An 18,531-nucleotide genomic window follows, 5' to 3' on the forward strand; every position below is an offset into this window, starting at 1 on the left:
TACGGGGGAAAGAAGATAGAGAATTCCCTGGACAACCCAAAACAACCGTTAGTGTACACCCGTCCTACTGCTATCGGTTGAGAGGTGGACTTGGGGATAGTACAGTTGAAGTTGTTCCAACTACTGCCAAATCCCCTTTGCTCCCTTGAAGCCCATTGTGCGAGGAATAGTACTCTTGAAAGATCCCATAGACGAGAGAAAAACCTAGCGAGGGGGTGTCAACATTTTATCTATAACCATCCCAAAAGCAGTGGCTGTACCCCAGACTGGTAATTGGATTAAGCAGCACGAGGCTAACATCAACCAAGCATCCTTTCCTTGATCTGTTGGGGGCAGAGACGGTTGTTCGAGTTCCAAATGGGAGGCATTATGCGCGTCTTCCTGTGGAGATGGTTGTGGCTGAAGATTAGGCTGCTGAGGCTGCATCTTCTTGTAAGGGATATGGGCTCTGTTGATGGAACAATAGGGATACTATGATGACTGATATGAGATGTGACTTACCCCGCGCACATGATCATCCCTCCCCCTTCCAAGTCCGCCCATTGGGAAAGTCGATTGCCAACATGGCTTCCTTCCTACAGACATTCATGGGATAGAAGTGGAGAAAGTGGAGATTGAAAGGTATCTTGTTTTTTTCTTCTCATCATTCGATCGACTTGGTTCCATTAAGGCCGTATCTCTCACAGGACAACAGGGCGATGTCGTCATAGAAGAAGCCTGATATAATGAATAATAATAATAATAATAATAATAATAAAAATAGGTATAGAAAACAAATGAACACAGCTAATACAGATAATCGTGAAGCAGATGCTGCACATAAGTGACGAGTGATCGTCAACCTCAACACCATACATACCCTTTGCCGATTCATATCCCAGAGTTTATTTCCCAACCTTTCCATCCACGCGCCTGATACGCCGTCACAAAACGGGAAAAAGAAGAAACAGAAAACAGAAATAAGCCCAAGAAGAGAAAACATATCCACGGCTGAACGCCAATTCCCATCGTGTACAGATTCAAGTAATAGATAAAAATAACACACTGCCCACTGTCACTACCATCACCGCCGCTAGGAGGCAGCCTGGATGAGGGGTGGTCTGGCATCTCAGGAAAGCGACGACAGCTGGGAAGCCTGTGTCGACCCAGAAACATCTTTCATCGCAACATCCGAGGACTTGGCACTTCCTCCTTCTCCGACGGCCCGGCCCTGTGCATGTTCGTTGTTACTAACTGTAGATAACTCGCGACTCATGTGGGGTTGGGCTGTGAGTGATTTGGTCGGGGGCATCGGAGTGGCCTGAGCTTGGGGCTTTTCGGATGTGGGAGTAGTGAGAGTGCCTCTCCGGATGAGATAGTCCCCTAAACTAAGCTTCTTCTTCACCGGGCTAGGTGCAGTTACGCTAGACCCGGGGATTGCTGTGTCTGAGGTAGATGGTGACGAGATCACAACTGGTGCAACGGACCCTGGGCTATTGGCAGGAGGTAAGGAGGGAATGGTAGCAGGAGGAAGTGGAACGCGGAGATCAACACGATGATTGTTTACTTTGCCGCCCGGTATTCGAGAGTTATGAGCAGCAGTGGATGGCCACGGTGGTGGCAGTGGAGGTTTGACAGAACTTCGGCCTGATAATGGCGAGGTTTCTTGCTGCCATCCTGGAGAGGTACCCATTGGGGACACGGCATCTTTCATTTCCATGTCTCTCCGGTCACCCGACACGCTCGGTGTGGTAACTGTGGGTGGCCCGGCGCGCGGGCTTGACACAGGGGACATCAGATGTGTGGCATGCTTTGACTGCGCAGAGGGCGACACGAAGTGTTGTTGACTAGTCTGTTCCAGTCGTATACGATCCGCATAACATCGCTTCAGCAGCCGCTGGGTGAATGAGACAAAATTGGGTCGCCGAGATGGAGTATTAGACGGTGAGGGGCTATCACTAACATCGAGTTCTGTCTGCGTCGCTGAGTCAACGTACTGAGGATGCCTGAGCCGAGATCGCAGTGAAGGGGGTCCATGACTCGATACCTTTCGCGGAGAGTCATGGCGGCCTCCAGGTAAAGATCCCGGGGAGATAGCTGATGTCGGCGAGTGAGACTGGCGATCACGACCACCTAGGTGTGTGAAATAGCCTGCCTGAGCCGACACGTTTCCAATGACCGGTGTTATCTGCGTGGACTGACCGCTGGCTCGCTTCTTTCTCCGGTGTGAAGCTTGTTGATCCTGTTCCAATTGCTGGAATTTCTTCTCCGCAGCAGCAATTTTCCGTTTCTCTCGAGCTGAGAGCTCAGATTCGCCGAATACAAGGCCTTCAGTAGGCGTCTGCAATGTAGGTGTGAGATCGCGACTACGGGTCTGACCTCGTGCAGAGCCTGACGTGGAACGGGTATCCGTCTGGTCGTCTTCTTCCAGATTTTTAGTAGCCTCGCTGCCAGCACGGCTATTGGACGCCGGTGGAGAAATGTTCGACTTGCTTTTGGCTTTCTTCCGTTTTAGACTCATTTGCTTCGAGTTGGTTTCCAATACTCTCGGATGCCGGCGACGATCCACATTAGCCAACAAACAATTAGGTGGGGCAACGCAGGCACAGCCGCCAAAGTGAGATAGTACATTGCTAATGCACATGGCCGCCACATCCTGTGCGTTGTCACTGAACTCCTGTTTGACGACACCATTGGTCGATTCAAACAATTGTGGGTCTAGGTACCACATGGCGGTAATCTCTGAACCGGCCGCTATGTCTTCTTTAGCAACAAAGCAAAAATGATACTCCACTTCGTTGGTGATGAAGGTTCTGATGGTGACATTAGGACGACAAGATCGTCGCGCATAGCGGAGTATGTTTCCCTCATGGCGACTATCGATATAGAGAGGTAACTGAGGGTGGAAGAAAACGAAAGGCTCTGGATGACGAAGCTCTTGCCAGCGGTTACTGGCCTCAACGCAGTATTTCCAAAGTGGTCCGATTTTGCCCGTGATCTCTCCCACGATCTCGTCCTTTCTGACAGGATCCCGCGTCTTGAGGATCTTCCAAGTTGGATGAATTCCGTCAATGTCAACGTTCTGATCTCTGATGGTCTCTGTTGCAAGAGAGGGCCAATGTGATCTGTCCAGCGCCCCGCCCGACCAGGTGAAAACATCCTGCGCAGAGCGCCCGTTAGAATCATGAGCAAGTGCGCCGGGCTCGTTCACCCATTTCGCCAAATGCGTGGCAAGTTCAAGGTTGACAAACAGATTACTATCTGTATTGACATGATGGTTGTCATGATCATAGAGATGGAGGAATTCATTCGAATATAAGGGAATAGAAGAGCCTGATGATTTTGTGGGACTCATTGAAGTCGTGGTACGTTTACGAGAATCTGGAGGAAGAGATGGCACACCCGCCAAGGAGCTGACGGACCCAGAGGCACGATGGTTGGTTTTAGCCTTTTTCGCCGGAGGCTGGTCGCGGGCACTGGACTCGGATCGATTGTGGATGCCGTTTACTTGTTCGCCATCCTTAGCCTTTTTCTTCTGACTCTTTGTCCCTGAACGTTTAGCTTTCCGGTCACCGCCATCGCTCTGTTCCCTGAGACGTCTCTGCCGCTCTGTGGCACGCCTGCCGTCCAAAGGGCGGGGCTCACAATCGACGCAATTGTGGACCTCTGGTACGTCCCGACCATGATAGTAGCACTCAATATGTTGCCACGTCTCGCACCCTTCGCAGAAGACCGTGTTTCCATCGTCATCTTCGAAGGCACAGATGCATTTGATGGTATACGGTTCCTCTTCCTCGGGGGCAGCGGAGTCGGAAACGGCGCCGTTGACGGCAGGCGAATTCAGAGGGACGGCGACCGGATAAGGCTCCGTGGCTGGATACGTGATGACGACAGGGGAGGTATCTGTCATAATCTGACAGGATACCTCCTCTCAGGCTAAACAGTGAACGCGCAGTGGGTTTCAATTGGAAGAAAGGCTCACGGATAATCCGTCAAAGCCCAGCACACATGTCACTTATTGCCTAACCGACAATTGCCTCCTTATATAGCTCGTTATGATCAGCGCTGATACAGCTAAGAAGCTGAAGATCCACGGAGGAAACCGTCAATCCAGGAGAGCAAGACCAAGAAAATTCCAGTATTGTTTGACAGGAACAAGTCAGGCGAGTCCAAGTATACTGTGGGGATCCAGGCTGGTACAGTCGCTCGGTAGTTGTCAAGATATGTGTCGCTAGATAAGACAATCTGGTCGAGAGGTGCAAAAGGGGTGAACGATTATCAAGGTCTTAGTAGAGTCGTCGATCTCGTTGGCGCGTGCGACCGTGAGAGAGTAGAGATGTATCGAGAATCGGAAACCGATGGACGTAAAGAGGCGGTCGGGCCACGAATCGCATGGAGAGGGATGATGGCGACAGGGAGGTGAGATGAGGCCAGAAAATGGTGAGGAGATTCCACCTATGAAGAAGGATCAAGTTAAGGGAGACAAGAAGGGAAAAGATTAGGTAAACGTGGCGAGAGAACGTAGGAGCAATGAAAGAAGTAAAGGAAAACGGAAATGGGAGGATAGACGAGGGAAAGACGAACGAAGGAGAGTAAAGGTTGAGAACAAGAGGGAGAGGGAGAGGAAGGAAGAGAGGGAGGGAGAGTTGTGAGAGAGAGAAGCTAAAGCCACGGATGGGCCATTCAAGCGGCGCGTCCCAAGACCCAGAGTAAAAGAGGAAAAGCGTGGAATATTTTTTCCCACCCGCTCTCACTCGGCGGGAAAGCAGTTGCTGATCTTAGGCGATTAATTTTCTTTATTTTCTCGCCTTGGGCGGAATCCGTAGATAGAAGAAGAACATAATTAATAAGGAAAACGAGAGGGGGGTGTGGGAAGTAGGGAAAGCGATCGGACGAGCGCGAGAGAACCTGCCCGTCCGAAGAACGAATTGCGAGCCAGATCGTAAGGGAGGGGGGAAGTGCGAAAGGACCAGGAGAACAAAAGGAAAGGTGGCTTTCGAGGTCGGCCGGAAACGAACCCACGCCGACCTTTGGGTCGAGGGCGTTGGACCCAGACTGGGGGACGGCCTGAGAAGTCAGGCCGTCCCAGCCAACAGTGCTGCCTGGGGAATTGACGGTCGAAAATCCCGCCTATCCATTTTCGGCATGGAGTGCTGCCCTCGGTCCCAGAAGGGAAAGGTAGTGCCAAGGCTCATTTCAGGCATAGTGGAGAAGACGCAAAGAGCGACAAATTATGGAAGATCATCAAGGCAGTAAGGCTGACTGACAGGCTGAGAACGTAGTGATCATAGCCGTGATGTGTTGAATCAAAGGTCGGGTATAGAGAGAAAAAAAAAGCAAAAGCAATGGCTAGGAGTAAATGCAGAAGTCACAGAGCATAGAAAAGGAATGATAAGTAATACTTCACCTTCAATGCAGGGAAAGATTGGGCAAAAACTTCGCCCGTCTGAGGTCAGTCCTACCAGCACGTATCATATATGCGTTACAACAAGCATCATGGATCAGCTGGCCAGAAGGGGCAAATGTAAAAGCGAAGAGGACAACTTCGGATGCATGAAATGCAGGGTTAGTGACAGACACGGTTAGCACCAGAGCAAAGTCAAGTATGAGCAAAACAGAAGAGGATCTCGCCAGTTCAATGCTGTAGTAGGCCAGATCAACACTTGCGGCAAATTTAGTAGGTAGCCCCAATACTTCTTATAGTAGAGCCGCACGCACATAGGGGGTTGCGGCAAATCTAATTTTGTAAGTTGAAGCGATAGAAAAAGAAAGGGGATAGAGCCAAAGAAGATGAGTGGAAAAGGGGAAAAAATATCAGATCAGACGGGCAATATTAATGGACATGTTCATCAGGACTAATTTAGCCACACTGGCGTGCAAAGCGAGGGAGGTCCGAACTGGATGATGAGGTATTGCCAGGGTCCTCATTTTATCATGAGATGAGTAGAAAAATCCAAGGACTGGGCCAGTCATGAAAAGTATTTGGACTGTAAAGAAGTTGAGGAAAGAAAGGAAGGTAGAAGGGTAGTCTGTGGTTGTGATAAGGAAGACCAAATGAGAGGATGATAGTCATTCTCGTAGGGGTCGATGGTGGATCACCAGGAGGTTAGTAGCGGTAATGGGATGTTGTGAGAAAGAGGGGGGACTGGAGAAAATGACCGAAAGGCGAGTCATCTGGACCATGTGTCGGGATCGCGTCAAGGATAACATGATCTGATCAAGACACTGAGACAAAAAAAATGACAAGTTCAGGGGGTTCACAGAGAAAAAAGAGAGAGAAACAGAGGGGTAGACGGAGCCCTTATAATTAGGTAGAACCAGCTACGGAATTTTGTCAGGAAAAAATGGTTCAACCCGAAGCGGATGAGGATGAAAAGAGCAAAGGGGAAACATTGACCATAACCCGAACAATGCTCGAGAGAGAGGAGGGAAAAAAATAGTAATGGCCTTCCTTTTTTCCCTCTAGTGGACGGGAGCAAGTGGCCTTTTTAGCGCCCTGAATTAATCATGTTAGGAGGGCTGCTCACTCTGCCGGTGGCGAAGACGAGGCCCGTGGGGTGCCTCGGTGCCTGGGGAGTCGATTGCCCCCCGTCCTCAGGCACTATGGAGACACTACAGAATACTAGATCGTTTTAAGGGGCACGCCTTCTTGCGAAGCCAAGCAAACTTGCTTGCTATTAATGTCGTCCCGATCTTTAATACTAATATTCTTATTATTATTGCCAGTACAGATTCGTTCTTTGGTCAGAGAACAATCATGTGGAGCCAACTGATACATTACTACTCCGTTAATGATTTCAACTTGGCCCAAGATTAGGCCACAGGAATCAATCACTCAAGTATTAATAAGAATAACAATAATCGAATAGGTATAGTACCAAGCCTGCCTAAGATTGAACCTTACACTTTGTTTTATCACCAAGTTCCAAGGTCTTTTGGCTTCTAGTTTAAGCGCGGGAACAAGACCAAATCCGGAATCTCCTGCCACTATGTCCAACTCCGGGGTCTTGTGGAGCGTTTCTCAAGGATATCACCACATCCATGCCTTCGGAGATTCCCGGATTCAAGACGTCGCCGTGTAATGATGGACTTCATCAGGTGCCCAAAGTAAAGTAGAAGGAAAATAGACACGGCTATGTACGTAGGAATAGAGTTCCTCGCAACTACCCACGACGGGGCTGCTAGAATTAGGGCGTTGGCCAAGGGCAGAAAAGTACAGGCTGCGATACCGAAATATGCACCGTACGGTTGGATACGTGTCTGGCTAGCCGGTGTGAACCCTTGTAGTGCTGTTGTCCGTCGGAACTGGAAATAGATAACACACGAGAACAACCATGAAATATAGCCGGACGTGGTGATGAAATACATGAGCAGATTAAAGACGAGTGACGCAGACATCGCCAAGGATAGATATGCAAACCCAGAGAACAGTGCTGATATAACGACGGAGATATAAGGCACACCGTAGCCATTGCGTAGCTTGAACAACTCGGGGCCATGTCCAGTCTCGGCCAGGGAGCACAGGGTACGAGATGATATATAGAGGAATGACCGTCCAGAGGCCACAGATGAGAGGAATATGAGAGCTGTTGCAACGGTTGGTAGAATAGGAATCCCAGATCTTCTGATACTCACAATGTAGGGCGATAATCCAGCACCGATGCCATGATTCGTCAAAAGAGGCTCGTCCGATGGGCTAGCCAGAGTGATGGCTAGAGAACTCAAGATATAGAGCGCGGAAAGATGGATGCAATCAGTTCGAGTCACGTTCAAAATACTTCGGGTCGACTCTGAATCCCCTTGCTCCGCTCGCTGAACGATCAATTCGGGGCTGAATATAAAGGATATAGTGCTGCATAGGATACACTGAACTAGCCCTAGAAGCCGGCCCAAATGGCCGTCAGTGAGATATTCGTTCATAGGACCAGGTTCGTGCCAGTATCGAAAACCCCGCGCAGCAGATTCGGGGACCCCACGAACGGCGAGATAGCCAGAAATAATGATGAGGCCGATGGTTGTGACAAGTTTCAAAGCTGTAAACGCAGCCTCTGATCTTTTGAACACTTTTTCTGGCAACATGTTGAAGAAGAAAACTATGGCAGTGACAATGCTGATCCGTATTGCAAGCCTAGCTCCGGGATTCCAAAGGCCAAGGTTGACCATTGCATTGGTGATTTCAAAGGGGACCAACATAGCTATGGAAAACCAGCGTAGATATCCGAGGGAGAATCCTAAATGGGACGAAGCATAGCGATAAGTGTGATTGACCATTGTGCCATTCTTAGAGGGTAGGTGAGCCGCGATCTCTGAGACAGCCGTCGATACGCAGTATACCAATACGGATATGAATATGTAGGAGCCGAGCAATGAGGCTGGACCACCGGCAGCTAAAGCCTGACCGGAACCGATAAACAACCCGGTCCCTAGAGTAGGTCCTATAGCCATTGTGCAAATGGAACTAAAAACGATATAGGACGTGGTTCCGTCACTGAACCGTGCATTGGGGTTTAAAGCATTGACACAGTACAAAATGTTCACACATATCTTAGAACACACTCGACTGGCGATAATGAAATATGTGTGGTGCAAATGGAATTGAAGGTTGCTCCTTCCCCCATCGATAGCATCATGGAGTGGGCCCGCATGTCGTTTCGCCCAAGGAAGGAACAGTGGCCAGCGTCGTTGACAACCAGGGGGAAACCCCACATTAGAAAGGACAGGTAAAGAAAGGGAAGCTCGATTCTACTTATAGTCAATTGTGCGAGACAAGCAAAAAGCTTGTCTACCCAATAATATAAGCCAGGGCTGTATGGGTATCACTGTCTAGTAAACACAACAATAGGATGCTAGATCGTATAAAATCAAGGAGTAACCATGTCCCTCATGAAGCAATCTATCCTTACGGATATTGCAACAAAAATTACAAAACGACATTGCATCATGTGGGGACGGAAAAGCATTGTCGTGGCGAAAGCATGTCCATCAATAAGTCATATCAGCTTCGGCATATTCCAGCCATTCGTCTGATAGGGATTTCTTCCAAAATCGTACAGTCCCATCGTCGCCAGAGGAAATGAGGCAATCACCTGTGGGCGTTTAGTATACGATTGGATATGAACGGGCAGTTCAGCGGGGTATTACTGACCAGCGTACGAAAAGCCCACCTGCCACACGTCGAGATGTTTGCTGTCGATGCACGCTACTTCCTTATAGGTATGCTTAAATTGAGCATCTCCTGTTGCCGAGCGGCTGGCCATAGACATTGGAGCGCGACTCGCAAGGGCGGAACCTATGCCCGATTGCGCTGTTGCACGGATCGAAGATGATTGTGTGGATGGGCGGGATTGCTCGCCGTTCGAACCGTGAGGCTCGTTGTCCGCGGCGGATGTGTGAATCTCGAAAATTCGGATGAAGCCGTCCTTGCAACCACTAGCAATAAGATCATAGCCACGAACGGAGCCATTGGCCCAAGATATGTCTCTCACAAGGCCTCCATGGCTCGACAGCTCAATTGCGTGATAGAAACGTCGACTGGCATCGGTGCGATATACTTTCACACTGTCCATAGCTGCCACTACCAGTGAGAGGCTTTTACGATCCGAAGATGGCAAAACAGAGTGGGTGATATCTGTGGGGTCGTGGTGGAATTGCACCTTGAAACTTGTTTCCTCTCCCCTTTGGGGTGCAGTGCAAACACGAAACTGATCAAGAGGCTGCCAGTCCGCAAGTGTATCTGGACTTACGGGTTCCATGACCATCAGGAACCCATCTCGTGTAATGACAGCAAGCCATGACTCGAGGTCAATATTGCGGAAGTCAATTGAGACGAACGGATGCCGGTGCGGTGCCGTCATGCGAAAGATAGACCGGAAGCGTCGGCCAGAGTTAGGAGGTTGAGTGACATCTTCTTGCCATATCTTGCATTTCATGTCTTCACCAACACTACCTATATGTTGGCCCGTAAACGGACCATTCCAGCTTGCCTAGGAAACCAGTTAGTATGCATTTGGCACAGTACGGACTACAGAGGGAACTGAATACTATGGAACGTGGTTTTGCTTACATCGCGGATCTCAGCATCATGTGCACGCCAGGTGTCAGTTAATTGCCATTCGCCATCTTTCTGATCCCATACTTTCATACGGTGATCAGAAGAGGCCGTAACAATGCGATTACCATAGAAATTGAATTTAGTGACAGTTATCAAGTCACGATGACCGGCGTCGAAATCGGCGAATCCAGACATCTCGGGCTGGGTTTAAAATCACCAATTAGAATTTCAGTGCCAGCCACTACGCTGCGAGTAATATACACGCGTAATTAGGGGGCCGATAAGTTGCGTATGTGCCAAAAGAATGACGACGCTTTCACCCATGTATGGGACCAGACAAGCGTGCATGAAGCAACAAACGGGTCAATAATGAAGCATTACGTAAGGCACACGACGGGCGGATGATCTTTGAACAGCTTCTGACCTACCGCCCGAGATAAGCGGTCAAATTTATCTGGCAGAATTATCGCCTTGAAGCCAGATTGCTTCCATTGATCTTTCTATACGGGATCTATAAGTGGCTCTCTCTATTGATCTTTAGACTCTGTCCCAGTAGAGAGGAACACTTACACGGCTAGGGGAGAAATGCTGCAATTTTGTCATTTATGATGAATTCGAGTTCTCTTTCTCTCCAGGAGACCTGGCGTCTCTTGATGCTAGTGGGCATCTGTGCTAGCATCCTTCTCAACACCTTCCAGGATGAGGGCGCGCCTTTGGTAGCATCCATTGCATTTAGTGGAATTGTGTTTGCAGTCGCGTACAGCCTGATTAGATGGCTGGGGCCAGTTTTCATGAAGGCAGGGTTGAAGGGAAGAGATATGGCGAAACCAAAGAGACCTGAAATGTATGTATTAATTTGACAATTGTTGCTGTAATGAACTGCGGAGCGCAATCACTAGATGATTTTGGAACTAACTTTCTCCTGTACCAGCCCAGAGACAATGGGCGCCGTATGCGCAGTTGTGTATCTTCTGGCGCTTATCTTCTTTATTCCATTTGCTTTTTACAAAGACATTGTGGCCGCCACTTCAGGTGGAGGTAACCGTGATGTTGTTCTTGAAGTTCATCACGTTGAGACTGGTCGTATGCTCCACCGATTTCCTCACGGAAGGGTTTGTGATTCTCTAGCTGCTTTTTGTTTAAATCGCTTTATTGACAAAGTTTGTAGCTTGCATCGTACCTCTCTGGGCTCCTTTCTCTGCAATGTATTGTCATCCTGGGATTGGGTGATGACCTTCTTGACATCCGATGGAGACACAAAGTTCTCATACCAGCCTTCGGAGCAATCCCAATGCTTATAGTTTACTTTGTGGACTTTGGTGTCACACAGGTTGTCGTTCCAGTGCCCTTGCAGCCTTACTTGGGCTCATTTGTTGATCTCGGATGGCTGTATTACGTATACATGGCTGCAGTGGCTATTTTCTGCCCTAACTCCATCAACATGTTGGCAGGGATTAACGGAGTTGAGGTAGCTCAGTCTCTGGTGATCGCAACCTTGCTCATAGCGAATGATGCGCTGTATCTTGCGCCCATCACGCCGTATCCCCACCCTGCCACTGATTCGCATCTCTTCTCCCTTTATTTCTTGCTTCCATTTGTTGGAGTGTCGTTGGCCCTGTTGTTGCACAACTGGTACCCCTCCAAAGTGTTCGTCGGAGACACCTACTGCTATTTTGCGGGGATGGTTTTTGCCGTCGTTGGTATCCTGGGACATTTCAGTAAAACGTTACTTCTGCTTTTTATACCGCAGATATTCAATTTCCTATATTCGACCCCGCAACTGTTCAAGTTGATTCCTTGTCCTCGGCACAGATTGCCCAAGTTTAATGCCGTGACTGGACTGCTTGACGCTTCTGTGACGGAGTGGACGGTACCACCTTCGCCACTACTCGCCGTTGGCTGGAGCTTCTTCATCGGCTGCGATTGGTGCGTGTTACAAAAAAACGACCAAGGTCAAATTGTGGAATCAACTAACTTGACGATACTTAATCTGTGGCTGGTGTGGATGGGACCAATGAAAGAGAATCGGCTGGCATGGAGTATGGTTGCGGTTCAAGTTGTCTGTGGGCTTTTCGGTCTATTTGTGCGGCATCGGCTGGCATTGCTCATATTTCGCGAAGATAACCGTGCATTTTTGCCTCATTAATATAGAATAGAACTGAAGATGGACTCATTGTCAATTATCAATGAATCTGAAGGTAAGTCCCTTACCTATATCTCCACTATCCTCCATAAGTATTTCGTATGGAGTCGTACCTTATAGTCTCATACTGTCCAGTCTTAAAGTACTGGGGTTATTCCTTTCTCTTAGAGCTAACTTCGCATATATATCTAGTAGCAAGAGATAAAGAAATGCTATCTATAACAGCTGTATAGTTTTTACCCTGCTATCTATATTTCGATTTCACTATCTTTAGTCGTGGTAGGTAAAAGATCTTTTATGTAAAGGATTCCAGGATTGGTAATAGAAGGACTAGTAAACAGAGTACTAGCTATTAGGGGAAGGGATATATAATCTATACTAGAAGCTTAATATTGAGGGGGTATAGGATTAATATCAAAGCAAAGGTATGGTAATGTGCTATATTTAAAGAGGGTTTTACCTACTATATTGACTCAAATAAAGATCAATATAAAGTTTAGTAACGCCGAGAGTATTGATACTGTTAATGTACTACGACTTATGATATTAGTAGTCGCGTACTATAACTATGATGTAATAGCAACTTTAGCATGAAAGACAAGACTGCCACATGGTGACATAACCCTCATCATAGGTTTAATGAAAACATGAGAGAATAACAGGAGGAAGGAAGGAGACACAGGACAGAATGAAGCCACTGTAACTGAAAAAAAAATAAAAGGAAACAGACGGAGAGATAGTTATTCTTCTGGGTCAGGGGAGGCGTCAGGCAATTGCCCTAGACTCCAGTATTCATCGTTAGCCATCGTACTATTTCGGTGCATCGGATAACAGCCAGTACTTCTTTCCCCATAGCCATGTAGCTAGTTTTTGATAGAGGAATTCAAGAGGATAGGATTATCTCTAATCCACCCCTTCAATGACTTGAATGGCCCCCAGGTGGGAGGCGGTTTCTATACCTCAAAACGGCGCTCATTCAATGCCTCTTCACCACTTAAGATAGGGTAAGTACAGTGTTTCAGAGGATTGATTTCACCATTATTCGCATCCCATTAAGATTCTGGGTGGAAAAATTCCCCTCTAGAGCACCCATGTAAATGGTCCCCCGCTGCCTTATAGTATACTACACCGATTCAATGCCTGGTTTCCGATTGAGATCCAAGTACAACTAGATTGTGTATTGTCCTATTTTGATGATGGCCAAATTTGGATCAAATACCTCCGTATTTCGACAAAATGTATAGAACTCCGAGTTTTTAATGTTTGGGACATGATACAGTGGGATGTCAAAAGTTTGAAACCGTCCATTTATTGCCCAGTTTAACCGCTTTCCTAATTTTACTATTCTGTGTGGCAGAAATCTCGCAAACTCCCTCCCTGGGTCTTAATAATTACTATACCAGCTATCTAACTCAATAACTTATATCTATATCCTCTCTAGAAGCTATAATTTAATGTGTAGATAGAGGTGTGTAGGCTCAAGCACTGAATTTGATAAGGTTGAAATATAGCGGTATGTTAGGCGGTCAAGCGGATAGTTTCAAACTTTTGGCATCCCACTGTACACAACGGTCATCCCATGCACGGAGATAAACGGGAGAGGGAACACTATTCAGCCCCACCAGACCCCGGAGTTAAGGTACATACTAAACTTAGCTACTCCTGTCGCCGATCTGGATTATTCCACCTGTCATCCATCGGCCTAAGCGTGTCTTAACCCCATGGGAAATTTCAACTCAAAATACCTGTTAACTGCGGTTATGATGTAACTCCATCCATAACTCCGTGCAGACTGGGTCCAACATGGGAGTTATAAATACGGGCCACAATCAGGATTGGGGTGGATGGTTCTTGTGTACATTACTTAGTATCAATTTCTGATTCAAAGCTTTGTTTCATACACTTGAAGAGTATATATTTCAACATGTCCGCAATCTTCGCGCCTGCCCCAGAGCCCTCCACCGAGCTGGGTCGCTACCGCGTCCTATCTTCAACCGCGGGCATCCGCGTGTCGCCACTGCAACTGGGTGCTATGTCCATCGGGGATTCATGGTCTGGCTTTATGGGATCCATGGACAAAGAGTCCTCCTTCAAGCTGTTGGATGCCTTCGTCGAAGCCGGAGGCAATTTCATCGACACTGCCAACAACTACCAAAACGAGCAATCGGAAGCTTGGCTAGGCGAATGGATGACTTCCCGGAAGAATCGTGATCAACTCGTCATTGCGACCAAATTCACTACGGACTACAAGTCGTATGCACTTGGAAAGGGCAACGCACCGAACCACTGCGGTAACCACCGCCGCAGTCTACACATGAGTGTGCGTGACTCCCTGCGCAAGCTCCAAACGGACTGGATCGATATTCTATACCTTCACTGGTGGGATCATACCACCTCTATCGAGGAAATCATGGACAGCCTTCACATTTTGGTGGAACAGGGCAAAGTACTCTACCTAGGAATCTCGGATTCCCCTGCGTGGGTTGTGAGTGCCGCCAACACTTACGCTCGGGCTCATGGTAAGACCCCCTTCACTATCTACCAAGGCCGGTGGAATGTGATGATACGTGATTTCGAACGTGAGATTATCCCTATGGCGCGTCATTTTGGGATGGCTCTAGCCCCTTGGGATGTCCTCGGCGGGGGCAGGTTCCAGACCAAGAAGGCACTAGAGGAGCGGAAGAAGAAGAATGAAGGATTGAGAAGCTTCACTGGAGCAGGCGAGCAGATCGAGGATGAAGTGAAAATGAGTGAAGCACTGGCCAAGGTTGCATCAGAGCATGGCATTGAATCTGTAACGGCTGTTGCTTTGGCCTATGTCATGCACAAAGCAACTAATGTCTTCCCACTGGTTGGCGGCAGAAAGGTGGAACACCTACATGACAATATCCAGCTTTGAAGATCAAGTTGACGCCGGAGCAAATTGAATACCTCGAGAGTGTCCAGCCACTGGATGTCGGATTCCCCAACAACTTCATTGGACCCGACCCGAAGGTGACGGGCCGTGCAACTGGATTGCTGGCAGCAAACGCCCAGCTAGCCTTTGTGCCGGCATCCAAGCCTATCACCCCGCCATAAGGTGTTTCTTGTTGTGATTTGTGTAGCGTAGGTGTTTATGTTGAACTGAGATTTGAATGTGTATGTTACAGCTATACTAAATAAAGTACACAACTAAGAGATTCTATTACGTCATAGTACGGTCTCAGCTCCCGCTTTGAAATACTGCCTCCACACGGAGTACTCTAGGGTAAGTATTCTTTACTTTATGAAGAGACGCATGCCATGATTTTTTTTATTACAGATAGGAGGATGTGGAATTGACTACTACTCGTCTACTCTGTACTCGGGTCTGGCCATGCGACCCGACCAGTGAGAAAGTATCGGAGACCATAAAGAGCTTTCTCACACTAGTGACGCAGAGCAACGGCACGGTTGATCTAGCGGGTTTCTTGTCTCAAAATCAAGCAATCACGTCCCCAACGTTAGTCAGGACCCGTGATCTCCGCCGCGGCTAAGCGCGCAGCCACCGGTGTCGGGGCCCGGGGAACTGTGGGGCGTCGAAATCGGCCAATTGCCACCCGGATATTGGCCGCTGACCAGCCGAGATCGGGGATGCCCCTCGATGGCGGCCCTGCGACATCGCGGTCTTAAAGAGGGTTAAAATGTTCCCCAAGGTATCTCTGTATTTTGTCCAGGTTCCCTAGATATAATTCCTTCAGAACTGTTGGCAAAGACGCAAGTGTCTGTGTCTAGCTTGTTCGTTTGTTTCCATAACTCCCTCCTTTCCCTCTCTCCTACCCTGTTCTCCTCTGCCCCTCATGCCTGCTGCCGATAAGAAGCCCAGGACCTTATACGACAAGGTCTTGGATGCGCATATTGTCAATGAGCAAGAAGATGGTACTATCTTGTTGTATATCGGTAAGTTCTCTCCCTCCATTCGGCTTTTGATTTGTTTAATTCATGTTTGATTGACATCGTTCTACAGATAGACATCTTGTCCACGAAGTGACTTCACCAGTAAGTAGCGCCGCGCCACACGATTCAAGTTATACAATCCGTCAACTTGTTCCGAACGGTACTTTGGCGAAGGTCTAACACTCCCATAGCAAGCCTTTGAGGGTCTAAAGAATGCTGGTCGGAAAGTCCGCCGGCCGGACTGCACTCTTGTCACAGTTGATCACGTATGTCAACAAAAGTTTCCCACGTCCCTATGACATTGAAGCTAACTCAGACGCAGAACATCCCAACATCCACTCGAAAGAACTTCAAGAACGTCGAAGAGTTTATCGAAGAGACCGACTCCCGTCTGCAATGTGCCACACTGGAAGAGAACGTAAAGGACTTCGGACTTACATATTTTGGCATGGGAGATAAGCGCCAGGGTATCGTTCATATCATTGGCCCAGAGCAGGGTTTTACTCTTCCTGGAACGACAGTCGTTTGTGGTGACAGCCATACCTCAACACACGGTGCGTTTGGCGCCCTCGCTTTCGGTATCGGTACAAGTGAAGTCGAGCACGTCCTCGCCACCCAGACCCTTATCTCTCGCAGAAGTAAGAACATGCGTATCCAGGTCGATGGAGAGCTCCCCGCAGGTGTTACTAGTAAGGATGTTGTTCTCCATATCATTGGTGTTATCGGAACTGCCGGAGGTACTGGTGCCGTTATCGAATTCTGCGGCTCTGTTATTCGCGGCTTGAGCATGGAGGCTCGTATGTCGATGTGTAACATGTCTATTGAGGCTGGTGCTCGTGCTGGCATGATCGCACCCGACCAGATCACGTTTGACTACCTCAGGGGTCGTCCTCTCGCCCCGAAGTACGACAGTGCTGAGTGGAAGAAGGCTGTCAACTACTGGTCGAGCCTGGCCTCCGATGAAGGCGCTGTCTATGACAAGACAATCGTGCTTGATGGTAAGGAAATCATCCCAACTATCTCCTGGGGTACTTCTCCTCAGGATGTCATTCCTATCAATGGCGTTGTTCCAGGACCCGATGACTTTGAGGATGAGAACCGCAAACTTGCCTGCAAGCGTGCACTTGAGTACATGGGTCTCGTGGCTGGTACTCCTATGAAGGAGGTCCAGATTGATAAGGTCTTTATCGGTTCTTGCACGAACGCTCGTATTGAGGATCTGCGGGCAGCTGCTAAGGTCGTTAGGGGTAAGCAGATCGCCCCTAATGTCAAGCGCGCGATGGTCGTCCCTGGTTCAGGTCTCGTGAAACAACAGGCTGAAGCCGAAGGTCTCGATAAGATCTTCACTGACGCTGGCTTTGAGTGGAGAGAAGCTGGCTGTTCCATGTGCCTGGGTATGAACCCCGATATTCTTTCGCCCAAGGAGCGCTGTGCTAGTACGTCGAACCGTAACTTCGAGGGTCGCCAGGGTGCTCAGGGTCGTACTCACCTGATGTCCCCTGCCATGGCTGCGGCAGCTGGTATCGTCGGAAAGCTTGCGGATGTCCGTGAGCATGTTGTCACTAGCCCCGTTTTGGGCAAGGTACAACCCAGGGTTGATGTCCAGCCGGAGGCGGAAGATGTCGACACTGAGGAAGAACTCGACCGTATCTTGGACCAGCCCGCAGACAACGAACCCCACACCAACACCTCTGCCGGCTCGAGCGCTGGCCTGCCCAAGTTCACCACCCTTAAGGGCATTGCTGCCCCCATGGACCGCTCCAACGTCGACACTGACGCCATCATTCCCAAGCAGTTCCTGAAGACCATCAAGCGGACCGGTCTTGGTAGCGCGCTCTTCTATGAGCTGCGCTACAAGGATGGCCAGGAAGACCCCGAGTTTATCCTGAACCAGGGTGTCTACCGCAACTCCAAGATCCTGGTCGTCACCGGTCCCAACTTCGGCTGTGGTAGCTCTCGTGAACACGCACCTTGGGCCCTCCTCGACTTCGGCATCAAGTGTGTCATCGCTCCCTCCTTCGCTGACATTTTCTTCAACAACACCTTCAAGAACGGCATGCTCCCTATCCCGATCTCCGACGAAGCCGCTTTGCAGAAGATCGCCGCGGAGGCCAGCGCAGGCCGTGAGATTGAAGTCGACCTCGTCAACCAGGAAATCAAGGATGCCCAGGGCAACAGGCTCTCCGGGTTCGACGTTGATGCTTTCCGCAAGCATTGCCTGGTCAACGGCCTGGACGACATCGGCCTGACCCTCCAAATGGAAGGCAAGATCCGCACGTTCGAGACCAAGCGTACTCTCGAAACTCCCTGGCTCGATGGAAGTGGCTATCTGAAGCGTGGCAACCGTGGTGCCACCATGGTTCAGGCTGCTCCTCTTCCTAAGACCAACCGGGGAGATGTCAAGACCGAGCCTTTGGAATGGTAAACAAAAAGTTCCAGTGCC

General features: G+C 48.9%; 6 protein-coding genes across 6 annotated transcripts; 3 read left to right on the forward strand and 3 right to left on the reverse strand.

Annotated features, from left to right (window-relative positions):
• Nucleotides 1-1,108: 1,108 nt before the first annotated feature.
• On the reverse strand, nt 1,109-3,889 carry ABOM_010107 (putative PHD finger and SET domain protein; the record flags this gene model as incomplete). The annotated part of the gene is made up of 1 exon (XM_022537235.1): nt 1,109-3,889. The coding sequence occupies one exon, from the start codon at nt 3,887-3,889 to the stop codon at nt 1,109-1,111; it is 2,781 nt and encodes a 926-aa protein (XP_022384939.1).
• Nucleotides 3,890-6,966: 3,077 nt separating this feature from the next.
• ABOM_010108 (putative proline permease) lies at nt 6,967-8,424 on the reverse strand (the record flags this gene model as incomplete). Its single annotated transcript, XM_022537236.1, has 1 exon — nt 6,967-8,424. One exon carries the CDS (start codon nt 8,422-8,424, stop codon nt 6,967-6,969), a length of 1,458 nt encoding a protein of 485 aa, XP_022384943.1.
• A 537-nt stretch (nt 8,425-8,961) lies between these two features.
• ABOM_010109 (putative nuclear pore protein (SEH1)) lies at nt 8,962-10,225 on the reverse strand (the record flags this gene model as incomplete). The annotated part of the gene is made up of 3 exons (XM_022537237.1): nt 8,962-9,065; nt 9,125-9,962; nt 10,043-10,225. 3 exons carry the CDS (start codon nt 10,223-10,225, stop codon nt 8,962-8,964), a joined length of 1,125 nt encoding a protein of 374 aa, XP_022384942.1.
• A 413-nt stretch (nt 10,226-10,638) lies between these two features.
• ABOM_010110 (UDP-N-acetylglucosamine--dolichyl-phosphate N-acetylglucosaminephosphotransferase) lies at nt 10,639-12,176 on the forward strand (the record flags this gene model as incomplete). Its single annotated transcript, XM_022537238.1, has 3 exons — nt 10,639-10,874; nt 10,962-11,142; nt 11,199-12,176. 3 exons carry the CDS (start codon nt 10,639-10,641, stop codon nt 12,174-12,176), a joined length of 1,395 nt encoding a protein of 464 aa, XP_022384958.1.
• A 1,921-nt stretch (nt 12,177-14,097) lies between these two features.
• ABOM_010111 (aryl-alcohol dehydrogenase Aad14) lies at nt 14,098-15,251 on the forward strand (the record flags this gene model as incomplete). The annotated part of the gene is made up of 2 exons (XM_022537239.1): nt 14,098-15,024; nt 15,075-15,251. The coding sequence occupies 2 exons, from the start codon at nt 14,098-14,100 to the stop codon at nt 15,249-15,251; spliced, it is 1,104 nt and encodes a 367-aa protein (XP_022384959.1).
• Nucleotides 15,252-15,991: 740 nt separating this feature from the next.
• luA (3-isopropylmalate dehydratase LEU1) lies at nt 15,992-18,513 on the forward strand (the record flags this gene model as incomplete). The annotated part of the gene is made up of 4 exons (XM_022537240.1): nt 15,992-16,091; nt 16,159-16,190; nt 16,280-16,354; nt 16,411-18,513. The coding sequence occupies 4 exons, from the start codon at nt 15,992-15,994 to the stop codon at nt 18,511-18,513; spliced, it is 2,310 nt and encodes a 769-aa protein (XP_022384960.1).
• Between the last annotated feature and the right edge of the window lie 18 nt (nt 18,514-18,531).

This window comes from Aspergillus bombycis, assembly GCF_001792695.1.
Source record: "Aspergillus bombycis strain NRRL26010 chromosome Unknown contig00117, whole genome shotgun sequence".
Lineage (NCBI taxonomy): Eukaryota > Fungi > Ascomycota > Eurotiomycetes > Eurotiales > Aspergillaceae > Aspergillus > Aspergillus bombycis.